This window comes from Aptenodytes forsteri, unplaced genomic scaffold, assembly GCF_000699145.1.
Source record: "Aptenodytes forsteri isolate BGI_AS27 unplaced genomic scaffold, ASM69914v1 Scaffold11, whole genome shotgun sequence".
NCBI lineage: Eukaryota > Metazoa > Chordata > Aves > Sphenisciformes > Spheniscidae > Aptenodytes > Aptenodytes forsteri.
This window is the reverse complement of record NW_008794155.1, coordinates 4803109-4825231: the sequence shown is the minus strand read 5'-3', so window position 1 is coordinate 4825231 and position 22123 is coordinate 4803109. Positions and strand designations below refer to the sequence as shown.

General features: G+C 39.1%; 1 protein-coding gene across 1 annotated transcript in view; it reads right to left on the bottom strand.

The window, feature by feature from the left end:
* NCKAP5 (NCK associated protein 5) overlaps positions 1-22123 on the bottom strand; it is a 467588-nt gene that overhangs the window by 24140 nt on the left and 421325 nt on the right. Inside the window, exons 17-20 of the mRNA XM_019472169.1 lie at positions 18885-19199; positions 16548-16684; positions 14339-14468; positions 11427-11614 (exon numbers count right to left, since the gene is read on the bottom strand). Of these exons, the coding sequence (XP_019327714.1) occupies positions 11427-11614; positions 14339-14468; positions 16548-16684; positions 18885-19199 (770 nt within the window). The remainder of the gene's footprint in view (positions 1-11426; positions 11615-14338; positions 14469-16547; positions 16685-18884; positions 19200-22123) is intronic.

Here is a 22123-nt window from a genome sequence, read left to right as displayed (position 1 = left end):
GGTTGGACTAGATGACCTTTAGAGGTCCCTTCCAACCCAGACTATTCTATGATTCTATGATTCTATATGTAATAGGATGTCAGAAAAATAACTTTTAAATGTTTGACTGGCAATTATTCAGATAATTCTTCAAATAATCACTTGTGGTTTTATTTGCTGAGAATAACATTAGAGTTGTTAAGGGAAGTTCTTAAGGCTACAGCTTTTTATAGTATGTAAAAGTTTTAGTGACCTCTATTAATGATCAGGCAAAGAATAGAGTAATCCAGAGAAGGTGGCACTAATGGGAGCGGAACTATCAGGATGTGTCTCGGTCATTGATGGACTGATGGGCAGTTCAGGCTGGGAGGACTCTGACATGTGCTATGAAAACTTGTATCATTCTTCTTAGCCTTTGTGAAAGATAATTAAACATTTAAATTACATAGCTATATCTTAAAAACTTCCCAAACTTCCCGTGTCACTTTCTTGCTAATAAGACTGCTAAATCCCATGTTTGTTTCTCCTACCAAATACAAATACTACTTTCCATGAAAATAATATGGATGCTGCACAAGGCCTGGAATTCATGTACCAGGGCCTAAAAATACAGTAAGAAATAAGATAATTAAACATTTAAATTACATAGCTATATCTTAAAAACTTCCCAAACTTCCCGTGTCACTTTCTTGCTAATAAGACTGCTAAATCCCATGTTTGTTTCTCCTACCAAATACAAATACTACTTTCCATGAAAATAATATGGATGCTGCACAAGGCCTGGAATTCATGTACCAGGGCCTAAAAATACAGTAAGAAATAAATATTTCACTTTGGGACTTGCTATAAATTAGAGTGTTTGAGTTCATAAAAAATATTTAACCAATATTTTTCTTAAGGATTTAGACAATCTGTGTGTCATATTGCACAAAATCCAGTATAACTTCTCATGTAAATAAAAAGTGAATCACTTTTGGAAGATGAAAACAGCTTGTGGAACAAACTATAAACACTTGCAAATTATTTCAATATGATTTTTGCAGATATTTGACATAAAATTTGCCTTCTTTTCAAAGAGTATGTTGATTAGGATATTATTGTCTGTGTACATATGAAAAGAAAAAGCATCCTCTTAGAAAAAGAAATAGATTACTAAAATATTTTCAGCATACTGCCATGGTTCCTGTTACCATCAGCTGTGTAACTTATTCCTCATGTATTGTGCTCAGAACAGAACTCTCATACTAAAAGATCAGTCATTTCCCTTCCCTGCATGATGTTTGAGTGCTTTATGCAAAACATATCACTGTTATAGATGGCGAAGGCAAGTTTCAGCTGGAAAAACAATTCACAAAAATATTAGAGAATTATTCATCTCATTTAACTCTGCTAATCAGATGCTCCTCTTGGGGTAAAAATATTTTCCAGCTTCAGAAAACAAACAGCTCACTGAATACCTCTCTGCCCTACTGCTCTTATCTTGATTGAGTCAATCCAATGTTTATTGTATCCAATTTATTTTTTAGCTTTTTCTTTTATTACTAATATCATTTCTACCATTACGACATTTGCACTATCTCACAAGCTTACTAATATTTATCATTTGTCGCTGTTAATGTGCCCTGAATTCCATTTTGGCCTACAGTATTATTATAATATTCCCATTCAACACAGAGAGTAATGAAACCTAAAGCTTTATTTCCAAAGATGGAGGACTGAAGAGTGTCTGGATACAAATGGCAGAAACATTAGTGCACTTTGGGCCATGCTGCAAATCACAGCAGCTCCATCTGTCAAACCTTTGAAAAATAGCTCAGAACATTTTCCACTCAGGGAAATCACTAGCAAATGATACTTTTATTCAATATGTACTTTTGGTTCTTATTAGACTAAAGGATCTACCTACTTAGACCTAAGGGCCACAGTGTCTATTAAATCCATATGTAATCTTCAGTTGTATAGGCAAATAATAGACGTTATAGTGCTCAGGGTGTATCTGCAACACGCAGTGCAGTGTGATGTGAAGATGTCGGTGAGCAAGCTGGGTGGGCTGGGACCAAATGCAGTGGGGTCTTATCAACACTGCTTATTTCAGCTACCCAGCCCTGCTGGAAATAGCTTGGAGTAACCAGGCCATAAGGAGCTGCGCTAACACTGTGCCCAAGCAGGCTCACTGTAAATTAGCTCTGTACAGCTCTGCGTTGCTCTGGGCTGTACATGAGCAGTTTTGGACTGTTTCTCCGGGGACTCCAGCAAATGAGCTGCAGGACTTTTGTGACATCTGGGCCAGTGTGTAATGTGGTTACGCAGCTCCTACATGCTGAAAAGACAAGGTTCTCTCTGTAATTTGAAATTACTTGCTGATATGGTGGGATATGGGGTTTCTGTTCCAGTGATCAAGTTTTTCCACTCAAAAAAGGGCAAAGTTCTTCCCTCCTTACAGTGCCAAAGGGGTTATATTCAGTGAGCACGACACGCCAGCTGTGGCCACAGGACAGCTCAGTGTGTTGCCTTAAATCAGAGAAGCCTACACATCCACATCTGGCACTTGGCAAACCACATAGGCACACTTCACTCGGTGCTGTGAGTTATTTGGGGATTTAGCGTTACATGACACTGTACCATAGGCACTAGAACTGCACCTACATGCCAGTGATGCTTCAAGTCCTTAACTTTCCTCCCGTAGCTACAGCTTTTCACTTCCTCCGCATCTTCTCTCAGACTCACATCCAAAGTATTCTCCTGCTAGCCTTGCACACCATGTGTTTTAAATGCCACACAGCCTGCTGTACTATGCCAAAGACTTTCTGTCCCTCACCAATATCCAAAGACTCTTTTAAAACAGTGTGCTAAAAGATACTTGAGTTAAAATGTCGCCACCTACCCATCCCCATAAATACACCAACCAAACATAAAATAGAGAGAACTTTTACACCAGCTGGAGGGCTAGTCAGAACGGGATTTGGTGACACAGTACTAAAACTACTGAGTCCATTAGTGCTAGAAGCAGAACTGTATCAGCAGATAACAGCTTCCAGTTTTTTTAGGGTATGTTTTTCCTAAAAATACCCCTTGCATACCATTAAAAAAGTTATTTTCTCTGGCGGACTCTGCCTTCCAAATGTTGTTTTGCCTTGCCAAAGCCTTTTAAAAACTTAAAAAAGTTATGGAGAATGTTATCATCCTCCTTGCTGAGCCACTCTCCATTGAATGATTTTTTACTAAAACTCTCAGCAGTGTAAGAAGCCTCAGTTGTTTCACCTAGAAGGCACAGGGAGAGAAATGAGTCTCCTTATAACTGCAGCTTTTTATTGTTGCCAAGCTAGTTCCTCAGGCTAACTGTAAGAATGTTCTTCCACACTACACAACATTTCTTTTAAGTGATACATGTCAAGAGAGACTTTGGTCCCAGGAGACTGCCTAGCAGTCTTCAAATTTCTTGTTTTGCTGTCTCTTCACTTTACTTTTTGGAGGCAACTTTGATGGCAAGATACTAGAAACAATAAGACCTGATTAGGAATATAAGGCTCAGCAGCAGATCTTGAAATGTGAACTTGCCCTGTGGAGGGGAAAAAACCATGCAGAGACGTGGGTTTTGTTCATGTCTGGAGACATCCTAGCCTATTTCTAATTTCACATTTCCCCACATGAGTTGATTCAGACTTGAGGCTAGAAAAAATATTTTTAATTCTGTACTACTCCCATGGGTGGTACGGTAAAAATCTGTTTTCTTATCAGATCATGCTCCTGTGGTTTTTGTCACTTATGTTGTCAAATAATCATATAAAATTCCCCTGACAATAGATCTAACATCAACTTGGGTAATTACTCAGACAGTCTTTGCTTTGACGGAACAAGTATTGCATCGTTCACCTGAGAATCAAAAACCTTTGATTAAATAGAAAGGAAGTCTCGCAGCCCCAAGCCTGTCAGTGGGTAAATTCTATTGAGACAATTTTGACAAATGGACATGTGTAGCTTAAAGACCCCCCCACATACCACATTTAGGGAATGGCGTAGGCCATAGTGCAGAGAGTGGATTCTTCAGTAGTGCAGTCCATGCCCAGTAAGGCCTCGTGCGAGCGTTCTCAGTGACCTCCCTGTGGTGGCGGCAGCCAGATGTGACCTTGCCCAGCAGCACCAGCTCCGGAGGCAGAGGTCCAGGGCAGCTCCGAGCAAGCATGCACAAGGCAAGTGAGCTCAGGGGCAGCCTAGCTCCACCTGGGCCACTTCGGGACTGCCATGACCAGACTGCACTCTGACCTGAGCTTGTACGTCTGGGTGGCTTTACACCACCGTGAGACTTCTGGCTTGGGTCCTAGCCAATTCGAGCACGGTGCTCAGAACATGCTCCCTTTCTTTGGGTGAGTTCGCTCTGCTTTCGAAACAGAGGTGCCGAGTCCTAGATGGACATGTGAGTCTGCTGGGTGGTTTACTTTCCCTTTCTAACACTGCCCTTTATAAAATTGTTGCTGGATCTTCTATATACGCCCTGTGTTAACATGATGCGAGTTTTGAAGATCTAATACAAAAGCATAAATACAGTAAATGTTATTTTCAGGTTTTGTGACAGGGAGGATGAAAGGATGTCTGATCCTGACTGAATTGGAACGTCTAGTTCTAGGCTGGCATCACCTAATGTTTACATTAATAGACCACCTCCCTAAACATATGCAATGATTCCATATACTAATTCCTTACATGAAAGAAAAGGATTCAGCTTAAAACACAAAAGACGGGTGAATGAGTCTGCAGACTTACTCCCCATCCACAAATTGTACAATGGCAGTATCTTCCATAACATTTTAGGTTCATCAGGGCTAGGAAAGGAAATATAACTGATTCCCTCCTCACCTCATCATCTTCCCCTCTCTTAAGCCTGGCAAGAAAAATAGCAAAGAGGAGGTGAGTTTTCTGTGCTTGATACACAGTAAACTGAATTATACAATCAGTACACAGAAATCCATAATCAACTAATTCCTGGATTTGATCCAGCCCATCTAGATACTTTCTTTTATTGACAAGGGACCCCTTCTATCTTCTATTACTTTCTAGTATAATAATTTGTAAGTGTTGCTTCAAATTCTGTATGTGCAGTAACACACACATTGTACAAAACAAGCTAAGATCTAGGGCATCTAGAGCATTTGCTGTTTTCTCTCTGGTTGTAACATGAGATAGGTATTGCTGTCTCCAATTTACAGACAGTGAAACTGAGATCCTGAGACCAAGCAACTAGCCAAATATCACCCAGTGCTGCCCCAGCTGCAGGAACTCTTGTTATTATGAAAGTATAAGCAAGGTAATTATTTAGTGCCCACCTGAGGGTGCACTGAGATGCAGTTTCACTCTCTAAAATACAAATGGAAGCTCCAATAGCTGCTTTTTACTAGTTCCCCACAGAGGAAAGCTTGGGACAATGTTCATCTTGCTAACTTTGGGTTGAAAGTCTGGTACTCAATATAAGCTAGCTGCGTAGGCTCCCTTTCTCTGGTCAAGGCAAGGAAGCAAGTAGTTCTACAGATCAATACCTCCTTCCCACTTTAAACTCTTAGGATGCAGCTCTTCCCAACTGCTAATTGGACCCAAATAATTATCTTAGGCTTTTTCACATGTGATAAGCAGAATCCCTCCCTAAGCATATCTGATAATGTGAAAAAAATTAGTTCTCTGTGAAAGCAGAGTGCACACGGTCTCCCTGGAACTACTTCAGACATTTGAATACGGAGACTCTCTTTTAAGAGGCTCCATTTAAGAGTGGCTCCATTTAAGAGCCTAAGAGCTTCTCTCTTTCAGAGAGAATAAGGCACCTTCAGAAAGTGACTCAGAGAACCCAAATCAGGCACGTAAACTTTGCTGGCATGTTCTCCAAGAGCTGCCTAAATAGGTGAACACTGCAAAGTACCCAGTGTGCTGCCACTGCATACCCTAGCTCAAGACTTACTGATCTCTGTAGGAGACAAGACACAAGCAGAAGCAGCTCATGCCTGCCTTTGTTTTCCCCTTACTCTTGTTTAGTGTAGCCTGCAGAGGTGTCTAGGCTGCTTTAACTATTGCTGTAATTCAGGAATGCTGGAACATCCTCTACAGTATCAGCTTAAAGCTCTGGGATCCTTGAGGATGGCAAGTGTTGTGCAATTACCAAACTTTATTATTCTTGTTTCTAGTCCTTTTGTGGATATTCCCCTCTGTTAACATGATGCATTAGAAGGCTTGTGAGCACGAGTCAATCATATAGCATTAACTCCCAACCAGCTTACTCTGCTGTAAAAAACCTTGAGTTTATCTGGGAATGCCACCACGTCAGTCCCATTTGTAAGTGCAGCCAAAACAGCAGCAACTTCTCTAATTTTTCCTTTTCCTGTATTTGCCAGCAAGCTCTAATATCTACTTGAATTGCAAGACACAGTGATTTGAGCATTTGATCTCCTTCCTGAATCATCTGTACAAGACACACAAACTTCACCATATTGAATAAGACCATAGCTTCACATTGCACATACAAGCCTCTTTCGTTAAATGAGCACCCTAGTTAAGTTGCTAATGTAGTTAACATTGTAACTGTGCCAAAAATGTCAGATTTCTCATGTATGTCATCACAACTGAGGGAAAACAAGAGGATTTAGAAACTTGTGATGGGTACCAACCCCTTCCATAAAGGATCTATTCTTTAAAGTGCTCATCAAGTCATGCCTTGAAATACAAGCAAGCCTTGATGGTAATTCAAATTGAGTAATACATAAGGACAAAAGAAAACAAGAAGGACTGTATTACAGAAAAAAGTATGTGATGGTTGGTTAAGGACAGAAAAGAAAACACATTTTTCATGATGCTTTGGGATCATAAGGATGATTAAGTAATAAAATCTTTGACCAACTCAGATACTTCTCCAAGGGAACAAAGATGACAATAAAAAGTCTTGTGTCGGTTCTCATTTGATCATAAAATAAGTTAATAAACGATGGGCCTGGGTGAGGGAAATTTATCTTGTTTTCTGAATTCTTACAAGAAAAAATAAATCACTGGGCTTTTAAAGTCTAAACAGTAAATAAATGGAAATGTGAAATAATTTTTTCATTGCAAAAATATGGTAGCAATCATGACGTCAGCAAACTGCTCAAGGCACTACCAGTTACTGCTATAAGGAAGAGGAACAGCTGTTTAATGCAGGCCTCACTGAAGTTTCACTGAATAGGTGTCTCCCATGGGGTGACTGCAGTGGACTTTGGGTCAGGTGCTGTTTATAGAATCATAGAATCATTAAGGTTGGAAAAGACCTCTAAGATCATTGAGTCCAACCATCAACCAAACACCACCATGCCCACTAAACCATGTCCCTAAGCACCTCATCTACACGTCTTTTAAATACCTCCAGGGATGGGGACTCCACCACTTCCCTGGGCAGCCTGTTCCAATGTTTCACCACTCTTTCCGTAAAGACATTTTTTCTCCCGTCCAATCTAAACCTCCCCTGGCACAACTTGAGGCCATTTCCTCTCATCCTATCGCTTGTTACTTGGGAGAAGAGACCAACACCCACCTCGCTACAGCCTCCTTTCAGGTAGCTGTAGAGAGCGATGAGGTCTCCCCTCAGCCTCCTTTTCTCCAGGCTAAACAACCCCAGTTCCCTCAGCCGCTCCTCATAACACTTGTGCTCCAGACCCCTCACCAGCCTCGTTGCCCTTCTCTGGACACGCTCCAGCACCTCAACGTCCTTCTTGTAGTGAGGGGCCCAAAACTGAACACAGTATTCGAGGTGCGGCCTCACCAGGGCCGAGGACAGGGGCACAATCACTTCCCTACTCCTGCTGGCCACACTGTTTCTGATACAGGCCAGGATGCCATTGGCCTTCTTGGCCGCCTGGGCACACTGCCGGCTCATGTTCAGCCGGCTGTCAACCAGCACCCCCAGGTCCTTTTCCACCAGGCAGCTTTCCAGCCACTCTTCCCCAAGCCTGTAGCGTTGCATGGGGTTGTTGTGGCCGAAGTGCAGGACCCGGCTCTTGGCCTTGTTGAATCTCATACAGTTGGCCTCGGCCCATCGATCCAGCCTGTCCAGGTCCCTCTGCAGAGCCTTCCTACCCTCGAGCAGATCAACACTCCCGCCCAACTTGGTGTCATCTGCAAACTCACTGAGGGTGCACTCGATCCCCTCATCCAGATCATTGATAAAGATATTGAACAAGACCAGCCCCAAAACTGAGCCCTGGGGAACACCGCTCGTGACCGGCCGCCAACTGGATTGAACTCCATTCACCACAACTCTCTGGGCCCAGCCGTCCAGCCAGTTTTTGACCCAGCGCAGAGTCCACCTGTCTAAGCCGTGAGCCGCCAGCTTCTCCAGGAGAATGCTGTGGGAGATGGTGTCAAAGGCCTTACTGAAGTCCAGGTAGACCACATCCACAGCCTTTCCCTCATCCACTAGGCGGGTCACCTGGTCATAGAAGGAGATCAGGTTGGTCAAGCAGGACCTGCCTTTCATGAACCCATTTATGTTTTATTAAATCAGAGAAGTTACTGTTTAATTAAAATTGATTCCATTGATACATATAAAAATTGTTTCTAGTTTTCAAAATCCTACATGAGAAAAATACACCACGGATGTTAATTTAAGTGAAAGTTTTATGTCCATGATTCAATGCATTTCATTCCTTTCTTTGAAATTTTGATTTGTTTTTCTTGTCCAAAATTCTGCAGTGTACAAAAGGATGACATTATTTCAGAATGTGTTTCCCAGGTCAAAATAAATGTTACATCAAATTGATCTTAGTGCCAAGAGAATTTAACTAGGATGCTGTTTAAGACTTGGCAGGTAAGAAACTGGGACAATAAATACTTCTCCTTTCAATGTGTAAAAGCCTTTTTCGATTCCTCAAACTGCCCATTCAGTGTCCCTTTATCATAGTAATTGCCATTGGTTGTTTCCCTTTTGAAACTCCTTCTGTGCAATACTTTTTTGCTGATAAAACTTGTTGTGTATATACTTTGGGGGTAACGCTGGTGAATATGCTCAGTCAGAAGGAGACAATTCAAATGACAATAAGTATGGGTTAACAGAGCTTCCTGCCAGAATGTCTCATTAGAGCACCCACTCTGAAGCCACTATCGTAGTGGTGCTGTACAGTCAAATGTAATTGGGCTGAGGGACTGATACAGCACACTGCTCTTTTGGCAAGGAGCGTAAACTCATTCTGTCCATCATGACACTTGTAGGTTTTTTTTTTAAAGGCTTCACACACACCATTTGGGAATGAAATTCAAAGCACACAGCATTTTCTTTTTCAAAATGCCAAATGTTCTGTATGAAAGCTGCATTTTTTCCTCCCTCAAAACATATCTGGTTTTTTTCAGAGTTGTTGGCCATAAGTGCCTCAGTTTCTAGTGTCCCCCTTTTTTCGTGGGTAATGTTCCAGATCACACAGTTCTGATTTAAACAGACTGTGGATCTTCTTGGGTTGGACAAATTACAGCTGAGAAAAATTTGCCGTGCTGGTTCAAACAAGGAGTTCAGGGCAACCTGCTTTTCATGGTTACTGCTTCTCATTTGTCATTCTGAAAAGTTTAATACTAATAGGCAAATCTCTAGTGCTTTATTGAGCTTTCACTGTTCACCGAGAGGCAATGCTGTTTTGAGAGCCATTTCAGATCCTCAAAAAGTAATCTCAAAAGCCCCCCAACATAATGCATGAAAAATGCTAGTGCTGAGTGATACCTGTTGCCTTCTAGTTTAATGATGGATTTTTACAAGGATCCTAAGGCTATTTCAATGAGTTTTGTTTAAGTTTTGATGCTGATTGAGCACATTGCAGAGATGTCATATACAAGAATCACATGAGAAGAATGAATTAAAAGTAGATGCAACTCTGAGCCACTTTTCTATAGTGGAACCAAATCTAATTGCTTCGTTAATAGCAAAAGACCTTGGCCTTCAGAAGGCAGAACTGATTTTTATATTTTTTTATATCTATACATATATACATACATGTATAATTCATCTTGTCTGCATAATTAAGCTATGAATTTCTAGATGTTCAAGATGAGGAATTAAGTGGATGCTGAAATTATTTTCCTTCATCTATCCTTTTTAATACTTTTCTGTTACCTTTTTTTTTCCTTCTTCCCAACTATGAAGCCAGATTCTTTAAAATTGTTCTTTCTAATACAACCCAAATATATTCAAATTGAATCATTCTGGGTACTAGTGAAATTTGGTTGATTGGGAAATGAGGCAGATACATTTCAGGATTTTTCTTTTGAAGTTTGTGAGTCAATTTAATATTCAGTTAAGCGGGGCTTTCATGCCAGTAGAGTTGGAATAAACAGGGGCATTGCCAGTTTGTTCCACACATTCCTTCTGCACATTTGGCCCAGATTCCTGAAAGCTGTAAGACTCTAACTTTGGTTAATCACCTCTGAAGTTACAATGCACAGTGATTTTCTGAAGCTGAAAACTGGGGTCTGGGAAGAGATAAAAATTCTTCTTCACTTACGAACTATGCCAGTATGCTACAAAACAGCAGCTCATTCATTATTTTCTGCTATCACCTTTGTTTATACTGTAACATACCCAAAATGTGCCGAGTGCTACACACAGAAATGAAAGAGCTTGTATTTAAAAAGAAGAGCTGGGGAAAGAGACTGAACGTGGAGGCAAAATGATTACAGTAGATCGTGGCTGGGTGGCTTTATTTTCAAACAAATAGGCTTGTTAGAGCAAAGGAGAGAAAAAGTGAGAAATAAGTGTGAGGATGAGAGGAGAAGGCATGAGAAAAGAGGAGGAAAAGAGTAGGTTGAGAAGTTGCTTTTCATGCATGTTGAGACTGCATGATGTCAGGTTCAACGTTTTTAGAGACAGAAATAGCAAGTGGATTCACGTGAAGCAAGGGAGAAAACAAATTTGTTTCAGTTTAGCGTCAAGACACACCAATCACATCAGGACTGATCTTCATCAAAATAATGTTTAAAACCCTCAAATCAGGAGGCTCAGAGCTAACACCAAGAGTTATTTCAAAAGAGACCAGAAGATAGCTGACTTCCATAGCATAGTTTCATTTGAATTTTCAGGAATACTACTTCAGATGTTTAAGTCATTTACTACATGTTGTGCTATACATACTATCTAACCATATGTGAAGGAACAGCCTTAAAAGATAAATTCTGTGTTTTCTTGCTAGCCTTAAATTTCAACTCCTCTCTAATGGTAGACTGCTAGCACTAGCCTGTCTCTACTTGTCAAGTTTGGAAGTCTAATTCTATGACAGGTGAGCATCAGAATGTAACAGTCTGTTCTAAAAATATTTAGATCTTTACTCTTCTGCAGGTCATGCTGGTTTTTTTCAAGTCTGCCTAGTTTTTGTAATCAATCAACACACTGAGGAAAAAACAAGAGGCAAATAAATAAAATAATGAAGAAAATGAGAAGTAATATAAAAATCACAGTAACTCACACTTGGGCTCTCCTTGCCCTTCCTGTCTTTACTGGAAGCTCCACTCAGCTGCTCAATTAAACTGTAATGTGTTAATTGTTCAGGTCCATCCTCTCCAAAATGGCCATAGACACTGTGTTGGTATAAATCCAAGATTGACATCGGGTTCCCCAGAAATGACTTTCTCTGATTTTGTTTTTCCTGCTCAGCTATAAGAAATGTTAAAAATAATATAATTATGGCATATTTAATTGATGAAATGCAGTCTATATACATTGTAATGTAATTTTATAATTTTAAAATGTATTATTTCAAATGTTTTAAAGTATCTGGAATTCAATGTAGTAAAAGCATTAAAATATTAGCTCTTAACTCTCCAATCAATGCATATACAGGGGAGTGTTCATACTTAATATTCAAGGTGAAGGAGATGGCATGAGACTGCCAGAATTCATTTCCTTTATTTTCTAATTATAGACGAGATGGTTAATTTGGGGGGGATCGTTCCACTTATGTCTTTGCTGTAAGTTTTCATTTTTCTCTCTTAATAGCCTTACATGGCAGATGTGCTAAGTTCCTTTAGAATGTCTTTCAGTTTGACTATATTTGATAATTCTTTCCTTTTCACTACATTTTTAGCTAATGAATACAACAGTATAAAAAATACACTAGTAAGGTAAGAAACAGATCCTACCCATTTGTTATAGAACCTACTGTAATACAAGAACATTAGGAATAAAACCTCAGTTTCCAAAGTCCAAGGCTGAAAACTCATTCAGAAGATCAAAACAAAACCAAATAAATTTTCTGCAGCTTCATGAAAATGCACAGGAGACGGAGGCTTACATGATCATTAGCTTCTTTCCTCACACTTCTTTTTACACAAACTTCAACTCTACCCTATAACCTATAGCATTAGAAGAGCCTCTGCCTCCAGTACCTCCGACAGAATCGCATCAGGATAAAACCTTCATGAAATTGGAATAAAAACATTTTCATGGTTGAAACGGAAGAACCTGGAATATTTGGCTCATTCCCTGCTATTCTACTGGCCTTCTCATAACAGTGGGCAATGTACTGGGAGTCTCATCCAAAGCCCACTAAATCAACGAAGGTCTTAGCATTGACTTTTAATAATCTTTGCATCAGGCACTCAGTGTCTCAATCTTTCTGTTCCCTGCTCATAAATGGAAAATGGAAATCACTCCAACATTATAATTGTGCAACCAGTGAAAGTTCATTAATGTTTTGAGGACTCATCTAATAAATTTAATTATCGATACATGTAAAAATATTCTCTGTGAATTGGTTTGCTGCAGCCCCTGCCTCAGCCTCATGTGGATGTTTTGAGGTTATATCACTTGTGTGCATAAAGAAGCTAAGATCTTTGAACACAGAAAGGAATAAAGTATTGTTTTTAATACGATGTGAGAACTGCATTTATAGAGCACTGAACAGAAATCCTGACCATAAGGAATGACCATAGGAGAAATACTTTTGCAATAATGCTTTATAATTTTCTTTTCTATTTGTCTCAATCACAATTATGAATTTTAGTTCTGTTACTAGCCCAAAAGTTAGGCATATACACAAAATTAATGATTTGCTGCGTAAAATGGTGACTTCAAGTCATGCTTAGGTATCATTAAACTTGGAATCTGCTGCCATTTAATGCAACTGCTTACACACAATAAAATCCTTTTTTTGCAAATTGTGATCAATACAGAAAAAAATGCTGATCTACCTCTTTAACAAAACACATCTTTCTTGTATTAGAACATGATTTGCAAAAAGCAAAATCTGTAAAGAGAAGTGTTTATGGGCTGAGTTAAATGACTTGCAACATTTCATACAGATTAGAAATACAAAGTTACAGGAGTAATGTAAATAAATGGTCCTAGCTTCCTACTCTGCTCTCTCTGTGGTGGAATCACGAAAAATGTATTACCTCGGAAAATGCCAAAGGTTTAAGTCCAACTCCCAGCGGACGCTAAAGAGCACAGTATGTCTGTCGACAGTATCTAGCCGTCCACGGCACTTTTAATGCATTCATCACTGCGGTATCTACTGTAGGTGCTAATCTCTGCTAGGTCAAGCTCACTGCTGTGCAGAGGGTCAGCACAAATCTTATGAATCACTGAAGTACTGCTTAAGCTCTCAGGGCTTCAGTGGTGCTGAGACCTTGCACTGGCCTTTGTACTCGCCAGAATTTATCTCCTGCAGGAAAGCCACTGGCTGCGTAGGCAAGGATATGAGCCATGCTCTCCTCCCCCTCCCAGAGGGCACACATCTGCACTGAAAGGTGGCTTACAGCACGGCAAGCTGCTGGTCAAGACAAGACAGCAATTTCTTGGGTTATTAAACACACAGAAAACTATTATCTCAAGAACTTCACTTAATGTGTTTTTATCTACTGGAATTCAGTAAATTCCAAATTGCCATCAATTCTTGCAAAAAGGTTTGATACTTGAAAATGGCAATATATACGCGGAGGACAATGATAGAGACTTCATTATGGCACCGTAACCAACATCACTTGATATAGAGGTTGGAAAACGACGGCCTTGATCATTGGGTTATTTCAACTGGCTAACATAATTAAAAAGAAAAAAAGGGAAGCTATCTTTATAGTCACTTTTTAAATTTTTTAATAATGTAACAGAAGACTTCTTTTTACTTACACTGCAGGGATTTATGCATAAAACCCTACAAGTTAAGCCCCTGCTAGCAAAAACTGTGGAAGAGAGGAAAAAAAGATACACACACAGAATGAAAAGCAAAAAGTAATAAAAAGCTAATGGAAAATTAGACTGAAATAAGATCTGGGGTTAGAAAGTGAAAACTAGACAGAAAGTTCAATGAAGGACACTATCTGCTGCTGAGTCAGAGTAGAGATGAGGGATATACATTTTTATGTACAAATTTTCAATTACCTTGTTTGTTGTTCTTTGTTAACTCTACTAAAGTCTCCTCTGCAGTTCTAAAATAATTTGTTCCGTACTCTGGCTCTGGCTCAGTGTCACTGCTGCTCGCAGAATAAGTACACACTCTCAGAGCTCTGTCCTGTACAAATAAGGGTATTGCAGTCATTCAGATGTTGCATGTATATCAAAATAATGCTGAAGATGGTATTAGGAGTGGAACATTTTATATTCATCATGCAGCGTATATGGATAGTTCGACTGGAAAAAAGTCTGCATTACCAGTTTAACTAACCGCTTCTCCTTCAAGTAAGTAATCATCAGTCCGACATGGGGGAAATAAAACATTCTTGTCCTGATAAGTCTCCTGAGTTAGTCTGGCAGACACAGTCCAGATTTTACCATTTTCTTCACTGTAACATTGTTTTCAAATCTACCAACATTTTCAGATAACTTCATCCACCAAGTTCAATTTTAAAACTTCTCAAGTATGTTTAATACAGTGTATTTGTAACATATAAGATTATCACACAACAAATGGTTTGCTGCAAGCAATTCTAGAGGCAATTAGGATGGCCAGTAGACAATGGTCATGCTTTCTATAACAGTAAATCCTAAATTCTTCCTAAATTCATGTCCCTTGTCCTGGCATATACATTACAGTACTGGAGAGCCCTTAATTCCCAGCTGATTCCTATCCCATTTCTCTTCAGGAAGCAACACTAAGGATTTTCTTCTGGGAGTAAAGAGGAATGGTGATAGCTCTGGACAGCTTTTAATCATGAAAGGCCTGAAGGCTTAAACCTTTCAGGAGCAGCAGCTCAGTACAATAAAACCCACAAAACAGGTATGGGGAAGCTAAGCCTGATACTGCTCAGTTAATGGCATCTACAGGTACAAATACCACCTACTGTCCTAACCCCAATTGCCTATCAGTGGCTCAAAAGAGTTTTTAATTCAGTTTTTCAGAGAGTGATATTAATTTCCCCATCTTCTGATCCATGCTGCAGTTTTTAACTGATGCAGAATGACATCCATTTGATAGGAAGCACATGCTCGTGGAGAGGGGACCAGACCTGAGGATACCTGCATGTAGCCAGGTATGCCCAACATTACCCGAAAATTGGGAGTGTGTAAGTCAGCTGCAGTCCTGGAGCCATTTAGACACATTCACGTCAGCTACACCCACACTGACCTTCTGACTCTTAGGCAGACTAATTAGCTGTAACACGTGTATCGTGTTAAGATGGCTTTGGGACTGGAGGTGGTCAGTCACGACTGGCTCAGGGTGAAGGCCGCACTGATGTGATTGTTACTTGGAAGCCAACACTATTGCACTGCAGAGGATTCACCACCAGCTTGTCAATGATATACAAGACATGTAGTTTTATCTCTCTGTTTCTGTTCTAAATATCCAGAGCATGGGCCATATAAAAATGCAAGATACCCCAGTCAGTAAATACATGGAGATAAAGCAGACATGCAAAAAAGTGACACAGCAAAAGGTTTGTAGCCTTTTGTAATGTAAGGCTTATTAGCTAGCAGTCTGACAATTTCCTTGCTTAATGCCCACTTTCTTGACAAAGTTTTTTTCTCTCTTTGCTAACCTGCTGACCCTGTACTTCTCGCAGGGCTTGACAGCCTGGCATTCCTGAAGTTGAATAACTTGACAACCATACGCAATAGCTTTTACACAGGTATATGCATTTGCCTGTTTGTTCTTTCTGCAGTTTTCATGAAAAGATTGAAGGACAGAGAGATCATTGCAGGGATTAACCAAAAACACACAGAAACATGTAAGAAGGGTATTTTCCCTTTCACAATACTTTCATAGCACATCTGCTCAAATGCTCATACTACACAGCCATACAGACAAGGAAACCTCAGCCTGGGGAAACAAAGAGATCCGAATCTCATGGAAAGCAAACAAACAAGATCGAGTTTCTTGAAGAGAAAAACAGGGTAAAAGGTCTCCACTCCCTTGTCTATAAAATGCCTGTGAGGTTTTTAATTAAAGCATGTTTTTAAACCATGAGGACAAAGTACCTTTGGGTGCTGCATTATTATTATTAATAAATAATGAGATTGCAAATGAAGGGCAAGAAAGTAAACGTAGCTGTTAGATTGCTAGTTGCTCTTCGCGCTATATTAAAAACATTCACCATTTCTGATTCTTTACACCACAATGTATCTCATTTAATAGATGACACTTAATGTCTACCTTTGTTTTAGTAGTTTTCTTGGTGGTCCACTCTGGAAGAACTTTTCTGTTTTCCACAGTTCCTTCAGTATGTTCTAATGAGGCAGAGGTCACAGAACTTGGTTCTTGTTCACTTTGCTTTGCAAGGTTAATTATTCCTGAATTAAGAGACACATTATTTAAATTGTAGGTCTCATCAGCATCTTCATGACAGCATTTCAATTAGAATTCAGTAAAAACTGGGGGCAAGTCCTGATACTTTCATTATGTCAAATACTATCTTACTACTTAAAGGAACAACTTACTAACTTACTGGAATAATTCTAACAACTACAGTGGCAGAATTTGATCCAAAGCCTTTTCCAGTTAACAAAAGAAGAGAAAGACATGGATTTAAATCCCTCTATTACTTTTAAAATATATACGTTTTCAAATAAAACAACATTCAGTAACTACTTCTAGGCATTGTAGGATCTGCTTTGCTATTTTATGTCCTCAGAGAGAGAACAGTCTGTGCACATAAATATAATTAGAAGTACCTTTCTAGCAGAAATTCTCAATCAGCTAGCCTTTTTATTTGCTATATTTGCACTATGAAAAATCGGAACATCAAAGAAGATAGATGGTGCATATGAAATAAAGTGATAATTGTAATTTGGATGAGAAAGTGAGGGAGAGAAGAATCGAATGAAAATATTCTAATAAAGAATGAGTTGACCCCACCACCTGATGTATACTATTTTTTTTTAACATCTCTTCATGACAATTTAATTAAGATACAAACCTTACAAGGTTGGTGCAGTGAATATTAGCATTAAGATCAGAACAATCTTACTGCTACTGACTTCTTATGAAGCAATTCAACGCTTGCAGTTTCTATTCAATTTGTTATAATGACAGTGTTTAATCATGGACTCGACTCTATAGCACACTGCTGAATTGAGGTCACACATGTGGCTATTCAAGCATGTAGCATATAATCTATAACAAATATTTCTCTTCTGAATCCTTCTTAGCTGTACCATTAATTAACAGTACATTTATTTAAAAAATACTAAGTATTAAAATATCTTTTATTTAGCTTTAATTTGAAACAAGCAGGGCAGTCTGCAATGAAGCGTACAATGTGTGTTTGCAGTCTATTATACCATTACAATACTGCACTGGGAATATTGCTAAATCAACTAAGTTCTAAGATGTTTAATTAGAGTTCTTCTGTATGCATCTTATGAACATATAAAAGAGGCTTCTTTCCTCCTAGGCTCAATATACATCAACTCATTAGCAGAACACATATTTGATGGCCTTAAACTAAGCTTAAACTTGATACTTAACCTTACATGCTAATTACACGGAATCTATCTTATAGATAGAGTGATACAGATTTATGCAAGTTAAACACTCACAAATTTTATAGGAGCAATAAATACTTATGCTGACAAAGTGCTAACAACCATAACCCCAACAAATACATGAAATTGCATTTAGTCAAGATAAAAACAATACTCTTCTCCATTAAACCAATTACTTTTACTGCGTTTTGTACCATATCTATCATGCTGACTATGAAAAATTCCCTGTTATAAATGCTATATGTAATGATTTCTAATGTTATTGACATATATATTAATAACTCAAAACCCTTCAAAAACGTATATAAATGGTCAGTGTGCATTTATAAAAAAATGCACAGAGTTCAATGGAACTGTTTACTAATACAACATTATTTGTTGGTGCTTTGCTGGATTGCTAGTCCTTTTGTTCCTTTGTCAGCTTTTGTTTTATAATTTAAACACACACGTAGCAGGTAAGTGAAAGTAAGGTATTTTATGTTCATACATAGAAATGTATTTGTATATTGTAATAAAGTAATGAGAGTCTTGTTTGAGGTCAAGGCCATATATTTATTGGGACAGAATTTATGCATTGAGGCCAAGTGAGTCTTTAGTCCAAATCTGGTTTCAAAAGCAAGTCTTTAGGAATATATCTTTTCTATGTCACAACATGGCCATGCTTTGTACTTCACCGTAAAGTCTAGCCCTGAATATTGCTAAACATCTGCATTCTTATTCAAGTCAAATTCCAAGGCTGGCATATGTTTTTTCTTCAAGTACTGTTTCTTGAGAAAAGGATTTAAGTACTTAACACATTTTTCTTCCTCAGATAAGCATTATGTGTAACAAAATTTCCATACGGCTCAGGTCACAAACTTGTTAACCTTATGCATTCATAAAAAGAATATCTTCTGCACTGCATTTAACATTTCTGTTATCAATTGTCATTATTACAGGACTTCTGCTAATCAAAACAGATGTCAGGGCAGAAATAATGTGATTTTCAGCGTAATTGACATTTTACCTGAGGAAGCTGGTTTTGGAAGGCAACTTTGAAAAGGTCGTATACCTTTGGCAGTCATGGCCGGATCAGATGTTGAATGACTGATTATGCTTTCCACAGACTCCTGGCTGTTAGCTGTTGAAGGCACTTCTCGCTCAAGAGTTTTGGCTTTTACTGAAGGAGCTGAAAGAAGAACTTGCTCAGACGGTGCAAGGACTTCTGTTTCCAAGGTTGATTCTTGCTTAGAAATGTGTCGCCCTGTAGATCGGTTCCCTGAGTCGGGGAGGGGGAAGGTTCCAATCCCACTGTCCAGCGTCCTCATCTGGCAGCAAGACTCTAAGATACAGGAAAATTGTGTGACGGGGTGGAGTTAAAGGTGTCGCTGGTATTTAAAGACAGTGAAAGGGTCTACTGGAAAAAAAGGCATCTTCAAGGGAAGGTTTCAAGGAAAGAAAAACATTTTGCATTTTGTGAGTATGCTATTACCTACAATTTGTATGCTTTTGACACAATACATCTACCTAAATGAATACAATGAAATACCATTTTGAGGTGCAGTTAAACTAACTAACAGATGCCAAAACGTTGAAATTGGCCTGCTTCAGCGTTACGATGTGGTAATGAATAAGAAGGGCATGTCCTAGAAAGTGATTACAGCTGGAATTTTTAAATTATTTAGTTTGAAGGCCCACAGAAAGTCTGGAGAGTACCAATGTAAGGGATTGAGTAGCATAATGTGTTTCTTCCTACATAAACCCACACTCCACAAAAGCTTGGCCTCTCCATACCTCTGTTTTCTTCATTGTTTCTCTTACAAGAAGGTGTTAATCAAAACGTATCATTTATTCTTACACAAAATTAAGATCTACAGAATTTCCTAGAGATAGCCATCTCTCAGAGCGTCCTGAAAAACTTGGATAGCAACAGCCATACCTTTGTTTACCTTGTTACACTCTGGTTCTGCACATCCCATTTTGGGTAAGTGTACGCTTTCCAACACAATGCTAGACAGGGATACCTTAAGTGCTTGGTTTGGAAGCAGTGTGGTGACACACAGCCCTCCAGCTAATTCATCCTATTGGAAAGCTGCTCTACTAACCATGGAATAGAGAAAGATGCAAGTGTAGATACATGTATGTTGCTATTCTAGCAACTAGGATGTAACAGCACCACCCTGCCCAGTCATTTTCTATCGACTCCCAGAGACTTGCCTTTTGTTTTATAATGAGCAAACAATATCAAAGGGACTACGATGGCAGGGTCCTTCTGAGAGGTATAGACACCAAGGAGGGAACTTCAGCACTAATGGTTCGAAAATGAGCATAATTTAGGTTAAACATCTGGAAACATCCCTTGACAGTGAGATCTTCAGTCTCTGGCAGACACTCCCAAAGGAAGTAGAGGAATTTCCTTTGCTTTGAACAATTTAAGGCTACACTGGATAAAAGATATACTGCAGTGAACAATTGTACTCTAGCAGGAGATGCAGAATATGACCCAATATATCCTTTCCATCTCTATTTTCTGTGTTCCTGAGTATTGATTTTTTTTTTATGATATGTCCATTTGTTATTTGTCTGTTGTAGTTAGCAGTCCTCTGTCAAGTAATTTTCATGATTTTTTCCTCTGCAGTGTTTCTAATGCTCTCAGAAATTTGGAAATATTTCTCCTCTATGGGCTTTGCCTGTTTGTTTTTGAAATAAGAACATTAACATGGTCATTTTCTGTTAATACCTTAATCTCAATGGGCCTTATTTGATAGCAAGTAAGAAACTACTTACAGATAAATTAAATGTCTATGTTTCCTGGTTCTTGTCAAAAGAGGAGTAGTCTATATTTACATGGTCCTCATTACCTTATCCTTGTCACTCAGGATCAAAGAAAGACTGAAAGTCATACTGAGCACATTAACCTCGCAGGGCCTAGCTGAGCTGCAACAGCAAAACAAACTACACACTACCTTTTAAAAGGGCAACAAGTGACTGATTTCTCTCACACAATTATTGCATCCCAGTTAATTCTTTCCATAGGCAAAAGGAGATAAGGTGTGGAAGCCACGGCCAGCTGGCAACTATGTTTTCCATCACATTTTTGAGCTAATGTGCCATAATGATTTTAGAAGTTGCTGAAGGTTATCCAGGAAATGCGAAAAAGAAGAGAATTATATTTGGTTCTGCTGCATCAAAGGGAGGTATCCCAGCCACTGAACCCTCTTACTCTAGTTATCCTTCCCCTAAGATATTTTTTCTTTTGTTTTTGAATAGTAAAATACCTAGCTAGAAGTGGGTGATCTGTTCCTCTCAGGATATAACAGGGTGCAGAAAAGTAGTTAAAATGCTAGGTGTCTGCCCTTGCTGTTTGCTCTGTAGATAATCAAGCTTAAACAGTGTGTTAGCGCATGGACAGGCAATGCTTCAACTAATGACTATCAGTGACAGAGTTAGTAAATAAAGGAAAATATAGAATAAGAAAGCCTTCCATTAGTTTCCTCTTGACCAGAAGAAAGACACCGGTTATGTTGGAGAGGCAAAGCTCTTCAGCGGAGATATAGAGTAAACTGGAAGCACCACAGAAAAGAACATCCTGGAAACAAAAATTTGAAGTCTCCCCTCTACTGTCTGTATGGTTAATGCTGAACCTGATTTTGCAATCCAGTTCCACAGGGACTTTGAATGAGTTTGTAGCATTGTTTCCTTTTTGAGCATTCTCTAAGAAACTAAAAAGTCAGTCCCTCCTAATTATTACAGGAAAACTAAGTAGACTCAAAATGTATACCAAACAGCAAAGCTAAGTCTTTTGCTCAGGGAGAACTGGAAGATGAACACTACCAGTTCCACAGGGACTTTGAATGTGTTTGTAGCATTGTTTCCTTTTTGAGCATTCTCTAAGAAACTAAAAAGTCAGTCCCTCCTAATTATTACAGGAAAACTAAGTAGACTCAAAATGTATACCAAACAGCAAAGCTAAGTCTTTTGCTCAGGGAGAACTGGAAGATGAACACTATTTTCATAGAATCATAGAAGTTTAGGCTGTGGAAAAGACCTTTAAGATCATCAAGTCCAACCATTAATCTAACACTGCCAAGTCCACCACTAAACCACGTCCCTAAGCACCACATCTACACGTCGTTTAAATACCTCCAGGGATGGTGACTCCACCACTTCCCTGGGCAGCCTGTTCCAATGCTTGACAACCCTTTCGGCGAGAAAATTTTTCCCAATATCCAATCTAAACCTCCCTGGTGCAACTTGAGGCCATTT